Source organism: Cyprinus carpio, chromosome A5 (genome assembly GCF_018340385.1).
Source record: "Cyprinus carpio isolate SPL01 chromosome A5, ASM1834038v1, whole genome shotgun sequence".
Lineage (NCBI taxonomy): Eukaryota > Metazoa > Chordata > Actinopteri > Cypriniformes > Cyprinidae > Cyprinus > Cyprinus carpio.
This window is the reverse complement of record NC_056576.1, coordinates 27,408,862-27,423,303: the sequence shown is the minus strand read 5'-3', so window position 1 is coordinate 27,423,303 and position 14,442 is coordinate 27,408,862. Positions and strand designations below refer to the sequence as shown.

Here is a 14,442-nt window from a genome sequence, read left to right as displayed (position 1 = left end):
TGTTTTGCTTTATCAGAACAATCAAAATTAATATATTTTGCCATTTAATATGCAACAGCATTTCCCATAACTACTGTAAACATCAACCATCTCTCCGATCTGTAAACTTGTCTCTTCCACCTCAATGGGTGGCGATCTGAAACATGTTCCCTGTAGAAAAACTGCTCTCTGCCATACAGAAGCAGAGACATTAGAATTGCAGGAGATTAGTACTGTTTATAAAATACAGTAATGAATTATGGTTTATGATATTTGACATTGACAATAATTAAACGAAACACTGACTGGGAATATATTTTACTTAGGAAGCTATGAGGGTGATGAAAAGACGTCAGTGATTGACATTTCCTTCCATCCTAAGAGGAGTAATGCTGAAAATGGCACAAAGAATCCCCAACAGGTATGTTGTGTGAATTGTGAAAGGTGTGTATATTTTTGGATATACATGAGCCAATTGTTATATTATAATTGGTGCAATGCTGCTTTTGAAAAAATGTACATTTCTTAAGGTGTTTTTGTTTCATGTGTTTTAGCTCAGAGAAGAGAATTCCCTACTCAGAAAGCAAGTAAAAGAACTCCTTAGAAGGTCAGAATCTGACTCCAAAAGGTAGGCTATTTATTTATACAAATAACTGCATTACTGGATGTAAAATAACACATTAATTACAATTCTTTTTGAGGTAATTAAAGAATAGCTTGCCCAAAAATAATGATTTACTCACCCTCAGGGCATCCAAGATGTAGATGAGTTTGTTTCTTCATCTGAAAAGATTTGGAGAAATTTATCATTACATAATTTGCTAATGGATCCACTGCAGTGAATAGGTGCCGTCAGAATGAGAGTCCAAAAAGCTGATAAATACATCACAATAATCCATAAGTAAACCAAATGACTCCATTCCATAAAGAAACAAACTCCTCTACATTCATTCCTTTAATAGACTGAAGTTTATATGTATTGCTGCTGTGTAGTTTTTAGATGATTTCTCATAATTCAACCTTCCGATTGTAATAGGATCAAACAACTGACTGATGAGTTGCACAGCAAGAAATTACAGGAGGAGAGAGAGGCTAAGGCTTTGGAGACAATGGTGCAGTCAGTAGAACAAAACCTTCAGTTAATGACGGTATTACGCATTGTGCTATCATTCATGACTATATTTTTTATTAAGGTTTATTAAATTAAACCTTTTGTTATATCTGTTTTGGTGTAAAGATATTTCAAATGATTTATTTCCTGCATTTAATTGATTAAAATTCTGTTTTATCCAATACAGAAGCGAGCAGTCAAAGCTGAAAATAGTATTAAAAAATTTAAACAAGAGATACAACAACTCCAGGTTTGACTTCTTTCCATATGCACAAGCACACTTATTGTTACATATATAATGTAATACAGCTATATACTACTGTATAATATGAATTTGTGATCAAAAAAACTATTTCACTTCTGTTATTATTCAGATTAAAACTCCATCGTTGTGTTTATTTTCAATGTTTTCTTCTCAGGGCCAGCTTGAAGGATATAAAAGTGAAAATGAGAGGCTGAGATATGGAGAAACTATACCGCCTTAACTGCAATGAGACACAATGCACAAGTGGCCTCTGAGTACCTTAACAAAGCAGCTCAAGATGCAGAGACTTCTATCAGGTATGATTAACAATGACCATTACTTTTTTCTGTGCTTTTCTACAGTCATTTAATAATGATCTGAAATGTAAATATAAATTAAATGAATATACCATTGCACTGAATGTGTTTTGTATTTTTACAGGCAGTTGCTGTCAGGAAGAGAGACACTCTGTTTTGTTTCCCAGTTATTGACATCTATTGACAAGATCACAGAGATTCATGATTAAGTTTTTTTTTTCTGCGAACATCATGTTCCGTACACTATAGACTCACTGCATTTAGACCGTGGTACATCATTGTTTATTTTGTTCATCCACTTCATTAGCATCATTATGAAATAACAAAATGAGGTGTGATGGGCAAAACGATGACCAAATTAAGCTCTAGCAGGAACTTAAGCATATAAATACTTAAGTGTACCAAATAGTGCCTTGGATTCTCTCACCAAAATCAAAGATCTGTATTTTATGAGTTTATGTAGGAAAACCATATTTTCAAAAACGTTCGGCACTTTTGTTAGACAATGAGTCAAGTCCCTTCTTAAAATTCTATTGCACATTATTTAACAGATTCTGATTATTGGTTATATTTATATAGAGCTTAACACATTTTTTTTTTTTAGATATTTCTGCTGTTTTAAATTACAGCATTTTAAGTATTTGTTTATTTAAAAATACTTTACTAATCAACATTGGGTGATGTGCCTTATATTCAGAATGCTCTTTATTGACTTAATAAAGAAGATTACTTCAGTCACGTGGTCCTGTTGTTGATTGAGAATTTAACAATTAGTATCTATAAATCGTTACATTAATTTAATAGATGCTAAAACTATTTTATCTATCGATTTTTTTTTAACATAAACAATATCTATGCTAAACATTAAAGCAGTATGTATAAATTTAACGTTCATTAATTAACGTAGTAATGAACATATTAAAACCTTCTTCTAATTCTTTGATAGCTGAGAGGCGCTGGGACTTTTATTATGAAGTGTAGGTGAAGATGACGCACTATTTACGCGCGCTTCACGTTTGTACCTATGGTTTGTACACACATGACGTTACATGAACGTAAAGTAGTTTTACCAGGCAGGGAAGAATTATTCTTGACAGTTAAAGTACGGTTCATGTAAACTTTTGTTTGCAAACAGCCAAGCTGAAAAAACTGCAATAAGTGTAAGTCTAGTTCGCAAAGTCCCTAAGTGCACTCTTTGTAAACATGCTGCTGTCCAGAGTGCAGTGATGCTGCAGGATCCAGCAGGTGTTTTTTGTTGTGTTGGTGTGATAGAAGCAGCATGATCCTTTAAAGGAAAGCTAATGTAAGTACATGTCCCCTCTGCACTGACAGACAACTAAAGTTAGATATTTTGTTCGTTTGTTCTCTTTGCCAAATACACATATGTACTGTGTTTTCTGCTATGTGGTCTAGAAGTGACTAGTTTTTATTCTATATTGACTATAGAAGGTTTGTATTTATTTAAAGCTTTATTTTTTATTACTACAGCATTACATTTGAGTAGACGTGAAATATTTCAGGTAAAAGTAGAGAAAATAGGTACTTAATCAAAAGAGAGAAAAAATACTCACCTAAACGTCTATTATCTAGATTCTAACCAAACACACACATGAGTGAAAGTTTAAAAAATATTAATAATAATATATATATTTTTTTAAACTTCTCCATTTCATTGGATTTAAGAACTGCATGTAAAATGAAATCAAGAGACTTTGTAAACCAACCTTTTAAATTTTCTCAGTGTTTTAAATATGTAACAAACACTTTATATGTATTTTTTTTTTTTTTTACATTTTTAATTCAGCTGTAGTCCATGTTTGGTGAAAACATTGCTGTAGATTCAAAATGATGCATGATCAATGATAGTGGTTTCATTGGCTGTTTTATGGAAAGGAAAACAAAAATTGACAAGAGAGAATAAAATAGACTTTGTAATTGTAGGAAATTCTTTAGACCAGTGAAATATGCCTAAAATAATATATGAAATAAGATTTATGTACTTTACACTCCTGCAAATGAGTGAGATCGCATTGGCAGAGTGTACAATGTTGTAACTCCGTAACCTGTAAAATGTTTTCAGGTCTCACCTTGTCTAACATGGAATCGAATGAGTTACTTGAGAAAAGGGATCAAATCCAGAGGGAGATTTTGGCTCTTGAGAGTACTCTGGGTGCAGACAGCAGCATTATAGACCTTCTCCCATCTGACAGCAGCAGTGATGGTAAGTCACTGTCTCCTAACTGTGAGAGAGATGCCCGGCTCTCCTCTGTCTTTTGGGCATCCCACTGAACTAATTTAACAGTGAGTGAATTAAGTGAATCAAGTTAATCATAAGTGAATAATTCTTTTAGATCAAATTTTATGATAAAAATTGTAAATTATTTGATGAAACCCTTACCCACCATTCCTAAATGACTAGAATGGTGATGGAAGAGTTATGGAATTGCTTTGGCCAAAAAGTGTAGGAGCCTTGTTTTTGACTTGTGCTCTGTGCTTTACATTAATGTAATATATAATGTTTCCATGACAGATGATGAATCTGATGACAGTGGACCTGAAGTTAAAGGAGTGGTAAGAATCTAGAAAGCCAAATGGTTACTATTGAAATTAAACGCACTATAGCAGGGATCCTCAAATCTGGCCCACGAGATCCACTTTCATGCAGAGTTTAGCTCTAACTCTAATCAAACACACCTGAGCATGCTAATCAGTGTCAGTGTCTTCAGGATCATTGGAAAATCACAGGTAGGTGAGTTTGATCAGGGTTGGAGCTAAACTCTGAAGCGCATTGGCCCTCCAGGGCAAGATTTGAGGAACCCTGCACTATAGAAATAAAATGTAATATTCTTCTTGTAATGTTTTTTTTTATTCTTATATTGCTTGTAATTGCCTCTAGGAGCGTGATGACTTGGAGGCAGAGCGCCTGCGGATACAGAGGGAGATTGAAGAGTTAGAGAATACACTTGGTGCTAGTGTATTGGAAGGTAAATAATATCTTATTATCTATAGCGATTTTCATCAGGCTGAAAAATTAACCCTCATGTTCTCAACGGGAACTTTAAATATATGATGCATAATCTGAAAAGTCAGTAGCAATTATTGGGTATTGGGTCTGCTGTTTCAGCTATACAAATAATTTGTTTGTAAATTAATTTGTCTTAATTGTATTTTTTTTTTGCTTAACAGAGAGTAAACATGACACTGATTCTGTGAGTTACCACTTTGTTTCTATGATATATGCTTACATTATATTTTCCCATTATTGTTTTAAAATGCTTATAATACAGTAATGTTCTGCTCTCGTTAGAGTTATGTAGACAGTGATGACGATGAGTTGGATCTTCCTCAAAATGTGGAGACTTGCCTTCAGATGAATTTGGTCTATCAGGAGGTGTTGAAAGAGAAGCTAGCTGAGCTGGAACAACTCCTCAATGAGAATCAGCAGCAGCAGGTGAACAACAAACATCAGGGCCGTAGTTCATTGAAACTGAGTCTTCGTGCCACCCGATTGCATGAGTTTAATTACAGCAGAACTATTTTAAAGCTTTTTATTTTAAACTGTACCTCCACAGAAAGAGATTGAGGCCCAGATCTCAAGCACTTCTAGCTTCTCCTTACCAGGAATTCCCCCTCAGAAACAATTTCTTGGATACTTCATGAAGCCTTACTTCAAAGACAAACTCACCGGTCTGGTATGTTATGATCTTGCATCCCAGAATTATCATTATTATAATTTATTTGCATATTATTTTTTCTTTTGTTTGCTTCTAGGGCCCTCCAGCAAACGAAGAAACCAAAGCAAAGCTGAGTCATGGTACCAGACCCATTGAAGAGCTGAAAATAAAAAGATGTATGTTTTGTGACAGCATGCTTGCTTTTTATTACTTGTATCTAAGTGATTTTTGAATAAAAATAAAATGCTTTTTTTTTCTTATTTCTTTCAGGGGATGGTTGGCAGAAAACATTGCTGACCAATGCAGTCGCCAAAGACACTATGAAACGGATGCTACAACCCAAATTATCCAAGTGAGTTCTGGAAAAAAGGAAAACCAAACCTAAATATCTGCCCTGTCTGATCTATTTGGACACAAAGAAGCTGTGCATTTAGAAATGCAAGTTTGCATTCTCAGTAAATTGAAGTGTTATGTGTGTATTTTTGTAGAAGATGGCTGTTTTTAGAAATGTTGAGAGTTTGAGATGTTTGATTTGTTTTCATAGGCTGGACTATCTGAGTGCCAAGATGTCTAGAGCTGATGAAGAGGGAAAAGAAGAACTGAAAAAACAAATAGATTTAATTGAGAAAGAAATTGTAGAAATAAGGTAAAGATATTTTAAGCACCTTGAGTTATTTGTTTATTTATTGAAAGAATTCTATGCAGTTATAATGTTACAAAAGATTTCTATTTAAAATAAATGCTGTTCTTTTGAAATTCCTGTTTGTCAGAGGATCCTAAAAAAGGCATATTAAGCAGCACAACTGTTTTCAACATTGATAATAATCAGAAATGTTTCTTGAACATCGAATCAGCATATTAGAATGATTTCTGAAGGATCGTGTGACACTGAAAACTAGAGTAATGGTTGCTTAAAAAACTTAGCTTTGCCATCACTGAATTGGATTTAAAAGTATATTCACATAGAAAACATTTGTTTTGAATTATAATAGTATTTTTCAATATTACTGTTTTACTGTATTTTGGTCAAATACTGTAAAAGCAGCCTTGGGGAGCATAAGAGACTTCTTTCAAAAGCATTAAAAACCTTACATACTGGATGGTTGTGTGCTTAGTGTGCAATTAAATGTGTAAACAAACTTTATAATATCATCAGTGCCCTGAAAGACGATCAGCTACTGGGTAATCGCCATGACGATCATGACTGGGAGAAAATATCAAATATTGACGTAAGTTATGTAGTTATTTTACTAAGATGCATCCATATAAATCTTGTTCTGTCTTATAACATCAGTTTTCCAATTCAAAAGTATGAAAGAACTTGTCTGTGTTTGATAGTTTGAAGCGTTGCGACAGGCTGAGGATTTGAAAAGGTTCTGGCAGAACTATTTACACCCCTCCATTGACAAGTCAGTATGGAAAAAGGACGAGATTGATAAACTGAAAGGAATTGTAGAAGAGTACAATTGCTGCCATTGGGACAAAATCGCAGAGGCTCTTGGGGTAAGGGAAGAGAAGTTCATGCACTTTCAAAACAGCTGCTAATGTTAACATGCTATTTAATAAGGTTTTTATTATGTTTAACAACACTACTTTCACCTCATATATGTATATGTATACTTTGACACATATAATATATATATATATATATGTTTTTTTTCCAGACAAACCGAACGGCTTTCATGTGCTTCCAGACTTACCAGCGCTACATTTCAAAGACCTTCAGAAGGAGAGAGTGGACAAAAGAGGAAGATGAGATCCTTAGAAAACTGGTTGAAAAAATGAGAACTGGCAACTTCATTCCTTACATACAGAGTGAGACATTTGGGTCTTCTTGAGCTCTTGTACTGAATGTCACACATTTGTTTCTGAAACAGTCATTCTGACTCTGAAATCAGCTTGGATAAGCCAAAATCAAGGGAACAGCAAGAGATTGATCACACACAATGTGTTCTTGCATCTGACTGCGCATTTAAAAAATAGTTTTAAATGCAAGAATATGTCCTTTATGACAGGTTTCATTTACTGTATAGATTCCATTTACTTCAGTTGCGTTTTGGAAATGAGTATGCATCATAGGGGCTATTTATCTGTATTATTTATTATCTCCACAGTGTCATACTTCATGGAGGGCCGTGATGGATCACAGCTGGCATATCGCTGGACGTCTGTTTTGAATCCTTCTTTAAAGAAAGGCCCCTGGTCCAAAGAGGAGGACCAGGTATGAAGCAGAATTAATTTTGGATATTGTACTCTCTTACAATAAATGAGAAACTGATTTAATGCATTGCTTTTGTACCATATTGTCAGTGAAGACACAGTGTTTTAAAATCTTTTGCATGCCTCATGCCAAATTTGACTAATCAGGTTCCCTAATATGACGAACTGTTTCATATCAGTTGTTGAGGAATGCGGTCGCAAAATATGGCATCAAAGAATGGGGGAAAATCAGATTGGAAGTGCCAGGCAGGCTTGACAGTGCTTGTCGTGACAGGTACAGTATGACACATTTCAGACAAAACTAATGTTTCATAATAACATCCCTGAAATCATTTGAACACCCAAATCAATCTGACTGGATCGACTAGTGCTAGATACATAAATATGAACAATTTTGCATCTTAGGTATTTGGATTGTCTTCAGGAAAATGTGAAAAAGGGGCCTTGGAGCGAAGAGGAGGTGGAACTACTAAAAGAAAAGGTTAAGAAATATGGTGTTGGTAAGTGAAATCTGTGGAATTAATCGGTATCTCAATAAATTAGTGTTAATAAGTCTTAAAATGGGCAGTAACAATATATCCAGTAGACATTTAAATTAGGGCTGCACAATTAAGCAAATTTCTAATCATGATTATAATTACGGATGCCACAATTATGTAAAAAAAAAAAAAAAAAAAAAAAAAATACACTTACAGTACATTATTCCACATGCTTGTTTATTTTCTTTCTTCGGGTTATCTTAAGGGTTTTTCCATTGTCTTAATATTAGTTTTAGAATAACTTTATAACAACATGCATATTTCCTTTTTTTTTTTATTTAAAGAAGAAACCAAACCAATGTATAGTTGACATTTGAGTCTTAATGCTATAGAAAAGCAATACGTTTTTTTTTTCAGTGTTTTCAACATGCTTATTTTCATATAAACCAATATAGCATTTAGTTGTTTCAAACTGTGGTATAAAGCTATTCAAACATTCAATGTAAATTGTGATAATCATAATTAATAATCGCAATTATAATTTCAAGGGAACAATCAAATAAATCGTTTTTATAAAATTACTGTTTTACTGTATTTTTGATCAAATATATACAGCCTTGGTGAGCATAAGAGACTTTAAAAACATGAAAAACTCAAAATAACTTTTAAGTGGTAGTGTATTTAAATAACTAATGACCATTATGTCAAGGCCAACTCATGATGTTACTTTAGAGAGGAGATGATTCATTGTGACGTTGAAATCTAACAAAAGGTGTAGAACTGTTCAACTTCTTGAAATGACATGCAAAAATTCTTAAACCAACAGATTTTATTTTCATTCTACTTTTAGTCAGAGCTCGTAGTTTCATGGTTAGTGCAAACATTGTGAAGTGACATTTCAGCATAGACGACCTCAAGATGGTCATGGAGGAAATGTTTTTGAAAAATTCCATTGAAATATATCTTTGTTTATAATGTATATTTTTGTTTTTAAATTTTTTTAAACAATGGTAAAAAAATTCAATTATTTATATTTTTGATGCATTATTTCCATTTTTATTTTCAATTTTACTTTTTTTGGGCAATGGTCCTCAAACAAGTTTGATTTTTGGCCCTTCATATTAAAATGTTTGGCCACATCTGCTCATTATTTTCCAGGCAAGTGGAGTAAGATTGCCTCAGAGATCCCAACCCGGATTGACTGCCAATGCCTAAGCAAGTGGAAATTACTAACACAAGCTGTAAGTTCATTCTTCAATATATCTTGCATCCTTCAAGCAGATTAAATATAATAAATAAACATTAACATTTTGTTGTTGTTGTTTTTCTTCAGAGTAAGAGTAAAGAGCATCAGAGTAAAGGCATAAAAAGAAAAAGGACAACAGTGCCACAAAAAAGAAAAAGACAAAAAGTATTGAAAAGCAACATTAAACAAGAGATGATCACCAGCTCCGAGGACGAAAACCAGATAAATAATATGGACAGTGATGTTGAATCAGATGTTCCCAAAGATCTGGAAATACCTCAAAATCGGGAAATACCAGGAAAGGACTACGTACAGCCAGATATGAAGGAATGGATACCTTTAAATGCAAACACAGTGGTTCATTCTGTAGGAACTGTCAGGACTGTGTGGGTCTGTCCTCCTACCATCGAGGATGAGCTAGATGAATCCACTACAAAATCTGTCTTCAGCCGCATTCGATCAGAGAAGAGCAGATGTCCAAAAGTCATGCTCAGTTTCGTGCGCAATACTGTCCTGAACCACTTTGGAAACCTGGAAAGAACTTATGTAGGTTTAAAACCTACTGTCTTGCAGAGTCAGGTAAGATGTTTTCTTTCTTTTTTTTTTTTCAGGTCAGACCCGTTTTTATTTTTATTTAATTTTATTTATATGTTCTGCAACGCTTCCGTGTAAAAATGAATTTCATTTCATGCATGCAGACCGACAATGAGAAAGCCATGCTCAAGGTGTCTCTGAGTGATATTAAACACTTCCTACAGTGGAAGGGAGCATCTGTTATTAATAAGGTACGTTTAACACAGATGGTACTTGATGTTACAATTATAGTACATAACATAAGGCCATTACATTATTATCAAGTATATTAGAAAATAGTTGCCACTTTCTAAGAGCTTATAAGATTTAAAACTATAGTCTTATTCAGACTTAAGACTGTTAAGGCACTATTGTCTTTTTTAATATCATGCTTAGTATTAAAAAAAATAAGATTTGGAAAATATATTATTTTAAATAAATAATACACTTACTTTACATTGATTGTATGCATTTTTCTTTTCAAAATGACCTAAAGGAGAAAACGACAAGTCCAATAAATATAAAGAAAAAAAGGCCGGCTCGGGACATGGCTAGCCTTATCAATGAACTCCTTAAAGTCATCACCCCATGGATTGGTAATGTGATCCTGCCTGCTCCAGCGAATGAAAATACATTTTGCAAAGGTACAGACCCTTGTTTCAGTTCTGACAAAACACCTAAACATTTGTGGGTTGTAATGTTTTAGCAGCCTCACATATCAGACAGTTAATGCTGATGAATAAAGTTTTGCACCTTTTTTCCTTGTTAGATATCTAATTTCACTCCAAAATATGTCACATTATTGAAGAAGGGTTTAATTTGCCCTTCCACAATTTACAGCCTGACAGAAGGTCTCTCATCAGAGCAGAAAGTCTTAAATTCATAGTCATTGCATTAAATATTGCATGCATTGCCAAAATTAATATTTTCCTGTTTTTGTTTTCCAATAAAAAATATCTATAATAAAATAGCTTTCCAATACAAATATAACATTCTTAATTGAAGATACATTTACTTGAGATGCCAGTCTTAACAAAAATTAAGTTTATGCTTAAAACAAGAACAAATATCTGTCAACAGTATATATGAAAATTTCCATTTTAATAAAGTTGATTTTATCTGAGCTCACTGACAGATATTTTTTTATGTTTTAAACATAAATCAATTCTACTGGAAACAAGTAAATGTATCTTGATTTAAGAATCTTAAGACATTTGCACTGGAAAACAAAAGTTAACAAAAAGTTATTTCCATTCTAGTTCTAGTGGTTTGGAGCAGAGGTATTCAAGCCTTAAGGAGTTATTATTATTATTTTATTTTTTTTATGTAAAATGAATTACAAAATAATGGAGATTGATTGGAAGCTTGGAAGATCGATATTGAAGTGCTGCTAATACAACTCATTGTAACTCTCCCAAGACATTTTATCTAGAAACCATTGTTTTACATATTAAGAGAGACATTGTGTTTCTTTTAATTTACTCTTTAAACTTTCTTTACTAGGTCTTAAAAGTCTTAAATTGACCTTTTATAAAACCTGCAGAAACCCTTTGGAAGTAAAATTAGTTGCAACTACAATTCACATTGACTTTAAGCAATAAGTTCAGTTTAGTTTATTATACTCTAGTGTGCAGATTCAATATGGACCTAGTTATGAGTAAAAAATTCAAGGCATTTTTTTTTTTTTTTTTTTTCATTTTTTTTTTTTTTTCAATAATTCATCAATAATCATTTTACAGGTGATATTGTTGGAATGAAAGCAGCAGACATCACTCTTCCAGAAACATCAGTGTTGTCATTTTTCCTCAAAGTAAGCCTAATAACTTTGTCTATGGTTACGATGAAATAAAAAACAAAGATGGCAGTGTTTCACATGGTTGTGTTTTCTTAACACAGGCTATTCAAATAGATATCAAGGGTTGCAAGAATGTCTTTGAAATTCAGCAAAAGATCGACATTAAGGTATTCATCAATCCAGCATCTTAAGTTAATTAGCCTAGTTGTCATACTTGGTTGCAGATGTTATTGTTGTATTTTTTAGAAGAAAGTAATACTTTGAAGATTAGTGTTCCCTCAGTATTGTCAGTTGTTCTCTCTTGTCTTGTCTTTTTTCAGAAGCCAATCGCTCAATCTAAACCGAGAACAGGTATGTCAGTATATATTTATCCATTTTAAAGTCTTGAAATATAATAACAATTAATGCACATATCCAAAGACCTCCGATTCTTTCTGCCATAACATGCTTAATGTCAATGTTTCCTTCCTATGGTTATTTGGCTCCTCCTCAAAAAGTGTCAGCGATTCTTAAGGAGGCAAAACAGAAAGCCGAGCACAAGAAACCTGCAGAACCTCCTCAACATCTGCCCCTGCAGCCGGTTCTTCTTAACCCTCCCCAGCAGCCAGTCAGGCAGATGACAACCCCTGCTTTGATCCATCCCAAAACTCTTGTTATTACACAGCCAAACAAGCAGATGGCAGTGCAGCCTTTAATGCTTACGAAACAGAAAATCTCTCAACTACCACAGTCACCAGCACAAGCTATATCACAGATTCCTCTACCACTAATACAGCAGACAGCACCTGACCAACCTGTCATGGCCTCAACCCCCAAATCACCAAGTGTAGAGGACTCAAACAGCGTCAACTCTACAAAACACATCCACAAACCTACTGAGGAAGTCCAAGCCCTAATGGAAAAAGCTAAAGGTAGTAAAAAAAAGTTGCTGAAACAAAACCACGGCAAACAGAATGTTGTTTTTCAGGCTATTACATTGCAGACGCAGCCAGTCAACTGGATTCTTGCCCCCACCAATTTGGTACAAGTAACCGGTCCACGTTCTGCTAATATCCCAAGCAACCAGACACTAACTGTGCCAAACATTTCCCCCATGAATAACAGTATTCGTCCATGTATCTCAACCAATCTATACCCATCATCATCTGCCTTTGTTGTTGCTGCTTCCTCTGTCAATCCTGCCCTTATATGTTCTTCAGTCTCTAATGCCTCCAGAGATACCCTAAAGACTTCCTCCTCTGTGAACATCCAGATGCCTCTTTCACCTACTTCGACATTAGTACAGAGCAAAAGTGTGCTACATAGTGTTCAGATGTTATCTCCAATGCCTAAAGAGGACCAGAAAGGTTCACACATTGAAGCTATGAAGAACTCCTCAGACTCCTCTTCTGACGAATCCAGTGTAAGGAAATATCAGACATCTACATCAACTGATTCCAGAGTATCTCCTGCTGTTTTCAGTGTTCTTCCAGTTCCCTTGACTGTGGCCCCTACGGCTAGTGCACCAGTCGCATCCAAGCCAGCAAATAATGTTGCAGTGGCAAAGTCTCCTGGTGTCAATGAAAATGGCTGCGTTCCTGTAAGAACTATTCAGCTGCCAAACGTCATCCAACAAAAAAGTTTGCCAAACACAATATTGAGCCCCCTTTCTACTTCTAGAAGACCGCTCCGACCAATTGCTCCTTCACCTCAGTTTATAGCTCAATATCCTCATATTGTGGCTCCATTAGCTCAGATTGTGGCTCCATTAGCTCAGATTGTGGCTCCATCACCTCAGATTGTGGCTCCATCAGAAGTACCTCAAATCATAACATCAAGTGAACCATTGATCCCTCTTCCTGATATTCCCTCTGATGTTGTTAGCTTTAATCCCCACTTGATATTCCCTGAGCAGTCATCTGAAGTAGATGACTGGATGAATGGAAAAGGTGGAATTCCACTACCTCATTTAGAGCTGTCTTTGCCTTACCTTCCACCGTCTGCCGCCAGCATCAAAACACTGACTTCTTTGCTCAAAGTTAAACAGTCTTTGCTTGCAGCTGCAGTGAATATCCTGCCAGATGAATATCAAAATCACAAAGAGGAAGAAGATCAAGTAGCTGCCATCCGCAAAATGATTGCTGAAAGGTTTGCCTCAAATCCAGCGTACCTGCTTTTGAAGGCTCGTTTCTTGTCATGCTTTATCTTACCAGCCCTTTTGGCCACTATAAACCCTTCTGAGAAATGTCAGTTGCCCACAGATAACAATGGTGATGATGCTGAGGTCTTGTATTTACAAAAGAGAGAAAAAAGGATTCAGCCACCAGCTACAGTAAGTTGTGTATAACATTAAATCAATCTTTGTTTTGTTTTGATTTTTTTTTTTATTTGAATTTATACGTTTTCTATATCTTTCAGAGGACTGAGCTTAACACAAATGAAAACGAAGCATCAGCAAAACATTTCTCAGGAATCAGGACAAAAAGGAAAGGAGTCGATGTTGAGTTACATAAGATTCATCAGCTGAATAAATGCCAGTAGCTTCAGATTGTGTATAGTTCAAAATTAATGTAGAAATTTGTACCACTACAAAAAATTCTATATTAGAGTTAAAGGGACCAGTTAGATATTAATTGCACTCATTTCTTTTACTCCATCCATATGCTTCAAGAACATTCAGTGTGTCCTGACAAGTTTCTTGAAAAAAAATAAAGACTCAGAATTTTGCACTGAATTATCATATACTTTAATTTTGTTGATGTTTGTTACTGCTTTTTGAATAAATTGTTCAGTAGAATTGTGAAATGATGTCATTGTTTGGTTCT

At 34.5% G+C, this 14,442-nt stretch overlaps 1 protein-coding gene and 1 pseudogene across 1 annotated transcript; both read left to right on the top strand.

Moving 5' to 3' along the window:
* Positions 1-268: 268 nt before the first annotated feature.
* Positions 269-2,259, top strand: LOC109085496 (annotated as a pseudogene).
* A 390-nt stretch (positions 2,260-2,649) lies between these two features.
* On the top strand, positions 2,650-14,422 carry LOC109085495 (snRNA-activating protein complex subunit 4-like). The gene is made up of 25 exons (XM_042756666.1): positions 2,650-2,954; positions 3,732-3,872; positions 4,182-4,222; positions 4,548-4,635; positions 4,838-4,860; positions 4,959-5,102; positions 5,224-5,343; positions 5,423-5,501; positions 5,596-5,677; positions 5,870-5,971; positions 6,482-6,554; positions 6,664-6,828; positions 6,990-7,140; positions 7,440-7,546; positions 7,725-7,819; positions 7,951-8,045; positions 9,183-9,265; positions 9,358-9,849; positions 9,969-10,055; positions 10,340-10,487; positions 11,583-11,653; positions 11,740-11,805; positions 11,959-11,989; positions 12,136-13,949; positions 14,036-14,422. Exons 2-25 carry the CDS (start codon positions 3,749-3,751, stop codon positions 14,156-14,158), a joined length of 4,404 nt encoding a protein of 1,467 aa, XP_042612600.1. The 5' UTR covers positions 2,650-2,954; positions 3,732-3,748; the 3' UTR covers positions 14,159-14,422.
* The last annotated feature ends 20 nt before the right edge of the window (positions 14,423-14,442 follow it).

What these genes read in the sequence shown, in the direction of transcription:
- LOC109085495 (XM_042756666.1), top strand. Translation starts at nt 3,749, where the DNA reads ATGGAATCGAATGAGTTACTTGAGAAAAGGGATCAAATCCAGAGGGAG. An exon ending in TGGTGCTAGTGTATTGGAAG is followed by an intron (nt 4,636 to 4,837) that starts GTAAATAATATC and finishes TTTGCTTAACAG; the next exon opens with AGAGTAAACATGACACTGAT. An exon ending in AAAGAAATTGTAGAAATAAG is followed by an intron (nt 5,972 to 6,481) that starts GTAAAGATATTT and finishes TAATATCATCAG; the next exon opens with TGCCCTGAAAGACGATCAGC.